The sequence below is a fragment of the Poromitra crassiceps genome (assembly GCF_964638095.1).
Source record: "Poromitra crassiceps genome assembly, chromosome: 12".
Taxonomy (NCBI): Eukaryota; Metazoa; Chordata; class Actinopteri; order Beryciformes; family Melamphaidae; genus Poromitra; species Poromitra crassiceps.
This window is the reverse complement of record NC_139632.1, coordinates 20627121-20637120: the sequence shown is the minus strand read 5'-3', so window position 1 is coordinate 20637120 and position 10000 is coordinate 20627121. Positions and strand designations below refer to the sequence as shown.

The window sequence follows — 10000 nt, the reverse complement described above, 5'->3', positions numbered from 1 at the left end:
ACGCACACGCACACGCACGCACACACACACACACACACACGCACACACACACACGCACACGCACACACACACACACAGAGCAAAACCACAAAATTGCAAGTCATGCTTTGCGATGAACAGCAATATTCAGTAGCTGTGTAGTTCAAAGTAGTGTAGTTAAAGTGTATTTGAACCTTCTTACTAGTCTCTCATTACTGAACTATAGATTACTGCTTGTACTGTTTATCACTCAGTGTGCAGAGCGACAGGAAATTCACACCAGTTCCTGTGCAGTGGAACAGCCTTCATTTATTTTGAATGGGAGACTAACACCCCCCCCCCCCCCCCCATCCCAATGTGATTTTAGGCAATGTAATGGGGGATTGGTTGCCTATGAGGTTAGAGTAGATAATTCGAGGGGGGGGGGGGGGAATTGCATAATGGCGCATAAAAAGGGCATTGCCTAGGCAGAGTCAACAATAAAAATACTCAGCATAAAACATAAATAAGCTACAATACATCATTCAATATGCATCACATCTACAGCTGCAACACCATGTCAATCGAACAATGCCAATATCACATCTACTGCAGAAAGCCCAAGTGCATGGCAGCCAGCCCAGTGAGAACTATATACATCTTATATCTTTCCTGTTGAAACCGCTTCCTGTGAGTTGGGTGATTGGATGAGCCACAGCACCTATGCCACACACCACACACCCCCCCCCCTCCACACACACGCACACACAAATAACGAGAAACCGTTCTATAGTATCTGCAGAGAGACGCATGACACCGAATGGAGCACGGAAACACAAAGCTTCACTTTGACATAGATCACAAAGAAATGCTTATTTTGTAGTTTAGAATGAAGAAAAAAGCGTCAAACTGAAAACAAGTCTGGATATACTGTATCAAGTAGCTGATGATTGAGAGAGAAGATGGAGATGTCTGAGCACGTTCACATCTACGAAGATCCTGACAACTATCAAAATGCAGACAACCATCGCTGTCGTGGACCCAGATCAAATACGGACAACATACCAGATCAGCAGCAGCTAGGTGAGGAACACACACACACACACACACACACACACACACACACACACACACACACACGTCATGCTGTGCAATGAACGGTAATATTCAGCAACTGTGTAAAAGGCACTTTTTGCTTGTGTTTGCTTATGTCACTAAAATATGACCTGGCCGTAGAGGGCCCAAAACAACAAGCCCAGCCCGACCCAAGCCCATGTACGTTCTGTCTGAGCCTGGCCCAGCCCATCCCATTGGCTGCATTTACATTATGGGCCCGACCAAGGCCCGAACCCAAACTTTTCTTAGTAAGCTAGCTGTTTATCTCTAAACTATGTTGTCTGTTCAGTATGAATATACAAGGTTTTAAGGTTATAATGTTATAACATTCTGTTATCACACCAATTATATATAAAAAGGTATTATATCTGACCACGAGTCCAGCCCAACCCGAGCCCGAGGAATAGAGTGTAAACCAGGTCCCGGGTTCGGGCAGAGAATCTAAACTCTATCTGGCCTGTCTTGTTCTTACAGGTGTTGTTATCCAGCCCGTGATGAAGCCCTGCACGATGACTACAGTGTGTCTGTTGCTGATGTGTCTTCTCCTACTGGGTGCCCTCATAGGCGTTGTGGTCCACTGTGAGGCACTCACTTCCTCTATCGCACAAGAGATTAGCACTATTCACCATCCATTGCACATTTGTTTCTACCTAAATTCTACCACTGTTTTGTATTTCCTGTGCAGATAGAAAAGCTGATGGCATCTTAGAAGAGACGCTCAACAAACTGCAGACCCTCAACGAGACAACATGGTTTGAGCTTGGTGAGTCTGTCTTATTCTGCCTGTGTTTCTGTGTGTGTTTCTCTGTGTGTATGTGTGTGTGTGTGTGTGTGTGTGTGTGTGTGTGTGTGTGTGTGCGCGCGTGCGTGCGTGTGCATTAACATGAACGTGCATGTACTGTACATTTGTGTGCATAATGCATTTCTGCTTTTATTTGCTGCACACTCTTAACATCCTCTCCTCTTGCAGAGCATTTCTGTAAAGATGGTACTGGAGGATGTAGATCATTCAGCAACAGTTTTTACTACATCTCTTATGATGAAAGGAGCTGGGATGACAGCAGGCAGGACTGTATAAAGAGAGGAGCAGACCTGGTCATCATAAACAGCGAAGAAGAACAGGTAAAGGGAAAAGTGCCAAAACATCCCCCCACCCCCAAGTTCCTGTTTGATTGTAAAAAGAAAATTGTGTTAAAACTGTCAGACATTCCACACTTTGTTTGAGTGCTTCACACAAGTGTGTGTTGATGTAATTTGTCTTTTAAACAAACAATTCAACAGAAATTCATCAATTCCTTGGTCAAGGGAAACTGGATTGGTTTGAGTGACAGGGATGAGGAGGGAAGCTGGAAATGGGTGGATGGTACACGTCTGAACAGCTCAGGGTAAGACATCCATTCTTCAGTCTTACCAGTCAGTGAACAGGTTGGCCTGATGATGCATTGTGCTTCTTATTTTCCATCAAGTACATTTGACACTTCTTTTTAAAATCAGGTTCTGGAAGAAAGGCCAGCCCAGTGGATCTGATGGAGATGTAAAGGACTGTGTGCATCACCTTGACAGTTCTTATTATCAAGGACTAAACAGCTGGAATGACGCCCGTTGTGACTCATTGGAACACTGGGTCTGCGAAAAAGTGATTGCCTTCTAACATTGTGTGTCATCTCAAATGATAACATATTGTGACTTTACACCACACCAAGATTGTCATTGTCATTCACACAGAGAACGTGAAATGCTCCTTTTAAGAGATTGTGTTTTATTGTTTGTAAAGTACTTTGTAATCTTTTTGTCATAGCTTCAGAACAAGAATGGCTGTTGAGACCAGGATTGGTTTTGTTAAGCATTCAGTAGAAATGTAGATTTAACAGATCCTCTTTTCTGCAGTCATGACTCAAGACTAAAAGTGATTTTAGTTAGTGAGACTAGACCATGCAACATTTGCCTGAGGAACTTAGATAAGCTATACTTCATTATTATCTTTCAAATCACGTCTCACACTTCCATGAACAATTTTCTTGTAGTTTTTATTTTTAATTGCCTTTACACTGTGCTTCCCAATTTTTAACTCATTTGTATTTACAATTCTTTCATTTTTGCATTATGATAAAGTACATTGAAAACTGTTTTTAAGAGAGAACAAGATAAGTTCTATATAAATAAAAATTACCACGCTGACCTGAGGATGTGAATCAGTTCTGAATCCATATGAGAACAATCAGTCTTCATTTGATCAAGCCCAGGAAATGCTTTCACTAAAAGTCAGTTTTAGCAGTGTGCATGAACTGCATTCTGAGCAACTTCAACACAAGTGTCACTTGATTGTGTAAATGACATGGCAACTCTAAATAGATTGATTCATTTTCTATTTATTATTCATGTATTTATTTATTTATGAATGCATCCATAGTTGCAAATGAAGAGCAGATTTACAATGCCATTATGCGTCTCACATCAATTAGAAATATCTTAACTTTACCCCACTGCCACAATAGAGAAGCTTGCTGTGAGCTGGGCAATACCCAGGCCAAAAATAGTCAAAAAAAGTCTCACTTCTAGAGGTGAGGAGGAAGTGAGCAGTAGCTATTGTATCATAGCTACAGCTGCACAGAGACGCATGACACTGAATGGAGCGAGGAAACGTCGCCTTTACTTTGACTTATTGATCACAAAATTATCCTTATTGAATGAATGAATGCAAACTGGAAATCAGTCCAGATATATCAGTGATTGATGATTGAGACAGAAGATGGAGATGTCTGAGCACATTCACAACTACGGCGATGGAGATCCTGTAGAAAAAGAGGAGCGTCAAAGACAGAGGGAAGAGAGGGCCGTAAAGAAAGCTGGGGGGAGCCATGAGGTGGAGGAGATGATGCCAAAAGAGAAGACACAAGATCAGCAGCAAAGTGAGTAACAAACACACACACACACACACACGCACACACACACACGCACACACACACACACACACACACACACACACACACACACACACACACACACAGGTCTCATTCTTCACAAAATCACCCATAGCCAGCATTCGGGAGTAGTTAATTACATGTAGTAGTTGGGTGCTCGCTAGTTTAACTATACATTCAAATCTCAGTCGCTTTTTCAGTATTTAACTAGGCCTAATTTGGGTCATTTAGTCAATTACAAACTACATATTCATAGTATTCGTGTGACATTTTGTTGCCATATAACATGGCACAATGTCACAGCTTATTGGCCATGTTTGTCAGAGCAAACCCCACAAAGTCGCAAGTGCTTGTATTACTAAAACATGTTGGCCTGTTTTCATACAGGTGTTGTTGTCCAGCCAGTGACAAAGCCCTGCAGGGTGACTACAGTGTGTCTGCTGATGATTTCTCTTCTCCTCCTACTGGCTTTGGTGCTGGTGCTGATGTTTCTTCTCCTCGGCCTTTCGGTCCACTGTGAGACATTCACTTCCTCTATCGCACAAGAGATTTGCACTCTCTTCAGCATTCATTTTGCACATTTGTTTCTACGTAAAGTCTACAACTGTTTTGGATTCCCTGTGCAGGTACAAAAGCTGATGGCATCTTAGAAGATATGCTCAACAAACTGGAGACCCCCAACAAGACCTCTGCTGACAACAGAAAGACTTTGTTTGAGCTCAGTGAGTCTGCCTGTCATTTTCTGCCTGTTTGTGTGTGTGTGTGTGTGTGTGTGTGTGTCTGTGTGTGTGTGTGTGTTACAGTGTGTGTGTGTGTGTGTGTGTGTGTGTGTGTGTGTGTGTGTGTGTGTGTGTGTGTGTGTGTGTGTGTGTGTGCGGGCGCGTGTGTACACGTGTGTGTGTGTGTGTGTGTGTGTGTGTGTGTGTGTGCGCGCGCGTACTACGTGTGTGCATTAACATGAGCGTGCATGTACTGTACATTTGTGTGCATAATGCATTTGTGCTTTTATTTGCTGCACACTCTTAACATCCTCTCCTCTTGCAGAGCATTTCTGTAAAGATGGAAGATGTAGATCATTCAGCAACAGTTTTTACTACATCTCGCATCATGAAAGGAGCTGGGATGACAGCAGGCAGGACTGTATAAAGAGAGGAGCAGACCTGGTCATCATAAACAGCGAAGAAGAACAGGTAAAGGGAAAAGTGCCAAAACACCCCCCTCCCCCAAGTTCCTGTTTGATTGTAAAAAGAAAATTGTGTTAAAACTGTCAGACATTCCACACTTTGTTTGAGTGCTTCACAAGTCTGTGTTGATGTAATTTGTCTTTTAAACAAACAATTCAACAGAAATTCATCAATTCCTTGGACAAGGGAAACTGGATTGGTTTGAGTGACAGGGATGAGGAGGGAAGCTGGAAATGGGTGGATGGTACACGTCTGAACAGCTCAGGGTAAGACATCCATTCTTCAGTCTTACCAGTCAGTGAACAGGTTGGCCTGATGATGCATTGTGCTTCTTATTTTCCATAAAGTACATTTGACTCTTTTCTTTTTTAAATCAGGTTCTGGAAGAAAGGCCAGCCCAGTAGATCTGATGGAGATGTAAAGGACTGTGTGCATCACCTTGACAGTCATTATTATCAAGGACTAAACAGCTGGAATGACGCCCGTTGTGACTCATTGGAATACTGGGTCTGCGAAAAAGTGATTGCCTTCTAACATTGTGTGTCATCTCAAATGACAACATATTGTGACTTTACACCACACCAAGATTGTCATTGTCATTCACACAGAGAACGTGAAATGCTCCTTTTAAGAGATTGTGTTTTATTGTTTGTAAAGCACTTTGTAATCTTTTTGTCATAGCTTCAGAACAAGAATGGCTGTTGAGACCAGGATCAGTATTTGTTAAGCATTCAGTAGAAATGTAGATTTAACAGCTCCTCTTTTCTGCAGTCTCGACTCAAGACTTAAAATGGTTTTTGTTATCAAGAATAGACGATGCAACATCTGCCTGAGGAACATAGATAAGCTTTACTTCATTATTATCGTTCAAATCACGTCTCACACTTCCATCAACCTACTGTAGTTTTACATAATGTTTTCACAAGGTAATTTTCATGTAGTGTTTTTATTTTACCTTTACAATGTGCTTACCAATTTTTTACTCATTTGTATTTACAATTCCTCCATTTTTGCCTATGATAAAGTACATTGCAAACTCTGCTTTTAAGCGCGAACAAGATCAGAAGTGCTCTATAAATAAAATCTATTTTGCCAAAGTATTCTGTGTGGATTGAGACATTCAATGTTTTAGAAACACGCTAGATTGCCTAAAATTCCTGTGCACCACCATATAAGGTATTATTGGATGCTGAATAAACCCATCAACAGTTGATTATGCTCACAGCTTGCTCTTTTACAGTCAAAAACTAAATGACGATGCTGGCATGAGGAATCAGTTCTGAATCCATAATGAACAACCAGTCTTCATTTGATCAGGCATAGGAAAGACTTTCACTAAAAGTCAGTTTTAGCATAGTGTGCAAAAACCACATTCTGAGCATGTGCAACTTCTACAGAAGTCTCACTTGATTGTGCAAATGACATGGGAACTCTAAATAGATTGATTAATTTACAATTTCATATTTCTTTATGAACGCATGGATGCATAGGTTGTAGAGCAGATTTACAATGCCAGGTAGTTTGTCTCTCACATCAAATAAAAAATCCTTTAAATATATGAACTTCGTAAATATACAAACAAGTTGTGATCAAAAGATCATGGTTAATTTTCTTCTCAGTCAATCTTTTCATGCCATACCTCTTCCGATGCTCCAGATGTACACGTTTAAGATGAGCCTGAATCAAGTGTGTCACATCCCTTTGTGTTGAAAAGTGGTGGTGGAAATGTGGGCTGAGCCCACATTTGATATGTTTTTTATCCATCTATAAAAAACATATCAAGGTCAAACAACATTGTGGGCGTTTGAGTTAAGGTCACCTGCAATGAGTCAACACTGTGCTCTAACTCCACCAGTGAGGTGAGGTCATCTTCTATAGATTACTGCTTGCACTGTTTAACAGTCAGTGTGCAGATGCACGGTGCGACAGGAAATTCACACCAATTCCTGTGCAGCAGAACAGAAGACAATTGACAGCCCCCCCCCCCCCCCCCCCCAGCCCCCGAATGCAATTTTTGGCAATGTAATGGGGGTTTGGTAGCCTATGAGGTTAGAGTAGATATTAAGATAAAACAATTCCATAATGGCTCATCAAAAGGGCATTGCCTACTAGGCAGAGTTGACAATATGAAAATACTCAGCATTAAAACATAAATAGGGTAGGCTACAGTACATCATTCATATACATTACGTCATTTGGCAGACGCTTTTATCCAAAGCGACTTAAGGTACAATATCACAATTTGTCAACAGTAGAGAAATCAACTATGGAACACAATCTATGACAGCTACAACCTTTTGAAGGAATAGAGTAGCACTTGTAGAAAGTAGTTTGAGAAGGAATGATTTTTTTTGCATAATATATATATGCATGCATATATGTAATATATATGCATCACCTCCACAGCTGCAGCACCATGTCAATCGAACAATACAATATACAATTTCCTGTTGAACCCAACCACTTCCTGTGAGTTGGGTGATTGGATCAGCCACAGCACCCACGCCCACAGCAACAATGGCTCATTTCCATCACATACAGTATAACAGCACAGTATGGCTCGTCTCAACTTGGCTTTCCTCGTCTCGACCTGATACACTGTCTGCAACAAACCTGCTTCAAGTTTCCTCGCCTCCACTCCGCCCACAACTGGTCGGGTGGAGTGTGTATGAATATTTGAACTATAACAGATTACTTTACCCCGACCAAAATCCAACTACATGAAAAAAGCTGTCATATACAGGGCGATCATATCTTGGAACTGTCTTCCAAGCAATATTGGTTCCATCAAAGGAAAGGCATATTTTAAAAGGAAACTCAGATCCCACCTACACTCAAACACACTATCCTGATGTTTGTCACATCTCTTTTCGTCCGCTTTCTATGTTTGTTTTGTAGAGTACAAAGAGATGTACTGACCGTATTTTAATATTTAGGTCCATTGGCCAGCTAGAGGGCGAGCTGACCATGCTATATTGTCTTGTCTTGGTTTTAGATACATATTTTATAGATACATGTGTGGGAACGCCCACACAATGTTACTACGGCTGGCCCGTGACTGGGGTAAAACCCCCCAAAGATCTCAATGGGCTGACTCACCAAAGGACGGTGCTGCGGCTCTACACTACAGGATTGGGGATTCTACAATAGGTACATAGATGTCTGTTCAGATGTGCGTTTACTGCGGTGGTTGAATCGCCGATCCTGTCTGCCTGGGCTGGGCTAGCAGCTAAATGTGAACTATGCTGAATGGGGAGAACGGGAGGATTTACTGTGAGTGAAAATGTATTGACTGATTGTTTATTGAGCAAATGTATGTGTGTGTTGTCACTTCCCTGTTTGTTGCTGCTGTCTTCACATTACCCCACCCTGACCACGCCCCCAGCCAGCAACCCCAGCGTCTATGACGAGACATTGACTGTATCTATTATTTCTTTTTACTCTTTTTCCTTTTGGATTTTATTTTATTGCTTGTCACATAATGTATATTGTTGTCTTGGACCCCAGGAAGACTAGTTGTCATCTAGGCGTCAGCTAATGGGGATCATTTTTAATAAACAAATAAACACACAACACACACACACACACATGCACGCGTGCTCACACACACACTCACACACACGCGCACACACACACCCACATGCAAGCATGTACACACCCAGACATAATACAAAATAGATGGTGTATCTGTTCCTTTATGCCCTATACACACAGAAACACACATGTTCACATAAAATGTCTGGTTCCTAAAGCAGCATGTCTGCTTCCTCGGCCCTGGAGTAATAACAGTCATTACCGAGCCCGAACAGCGTGCACGCGCACGCACGCACGCACACACACACACACACACACACACACACACACACACACACACACACACACACACACACACACACACACACACACACACACACACACACACACACACACACACACACACACTCCTACTCACACACCCACTCATACTCATACTCATACTCTCTCACACACACACACACACACACACACACACACACACACACATTGTCCAGCAGGTTATTATGGCAGCAGTGTAGCTGCCTCACCACCACTCAATTATTCAGCCCGAGTCCACAGGGAGAGGAGACGCAGCTCGCTGTGCTACTTACCACACGCCTAAGTAGGCCAAAGAGACTGAAACTAAAGTGTGACACACAGACACACACACACACACACCACACACCACACACCACAGTCACCGAGCAAACCATGGAAGCTATGGGTAGGGATGCAGCGGTTAACCGGTTTCACCATTAACCGACCATTTAAAACGTCACAGTTATATAACCGCTGAGGCTCCGCTGCACCAGATGTTTTGTTCTCACAACAGTCCGTTTAAACTGCTGTGCGGCGCAACCTGCAGCCAGAACGAGAGGAACGGAAAGAAGCTCGCTCTGTCTCTCTCGTTTCGTTTCCGCATGGCGTACCACAACACACACAGCTTCATGCGCTCCCAGTAGCCAGTAGCCTAGCCATGGACTTTACTTCTCCCAACATAAATGTTGCTCCCGAGATCCGTGAGCTGTGACAGAATCGCCTACACGAACGGTGGTTCCCGTCTATCTTAATTTGTTTACTTAACGGAGATCAGTGTAACGTAAGTTATCTCTCATGTATCCCTTGCCTTGGCGTGGATACGCTACAGCTACAGGTAACGATAAACGATGGCAGAGAGACCAGAACCAACTCAACCAAACAATCTCTTTCCGCCCAAAAAACATCAGTCGTCAGTGTGGGAGCATTTTGGATACAGAAAGGACGACCAGGGGGTTGTTAAAGATGACTGGTCCCCAATATGCAAAA

At 42.5% G+C, this 10000-nt stretch overlaps 2 protein-coding genes across 2 annotated transcripts; both read left to right on the top strand.

Moving 5' to 3' along the window:
• Nucleotides 1-926: 926 nt before the first annotated feature.
• LOC310786074 (CD209 antigen-like protein C) lies at nucleotides 927-3073 on the top strand (the record flags this gene model as incomplete). The annotated part of the gene is made up of 6 exons (XM_083647256.1): nucleotides 927-1041; nucleotides 1549-1653; nucleotides 1760-1837; nucleotides 2045-2196; nucleotides 2356-2459; nucleotides 2569-3073. The coding sequence occupies 6 exons, from the start codon at nucleotides 927-929 to the stop codon at nucleotides 2723-2725; spliced, it is 711 nt and encodes a 236-aa protein (XP_083503382.1). The 3' UTR covers nucleotides 2726-3073.
• Nucleotides 3074-3823: 750 nt separating this feature from the next.
• Nucleotides 3824-6179, top strand: LOC310786073 (uncharacterized protein; the record flags this gene model as incomplete). Its single annotated transcript, XM_083647255.1, has 6 exons — nucleotides 3824-3983; nucleotides 4383-4511; nucleotides 4622-4717; nucleotides 5040-5185; nucleotides 5342-5445; nucleotides 5557-6179. The coding sequence occupies 6 exons, from the start codon at nucleotides 3824-3826 to the stop codon at nucleotides 5711-5713; spliced, it is 792 nt and encodes a 263-aa protein (XP_083503381.1). The 3' UTR covers nucleotides 5714-6179.
• Nucleotides 6180-10000: the final 3821 nt, after the last annotated feature.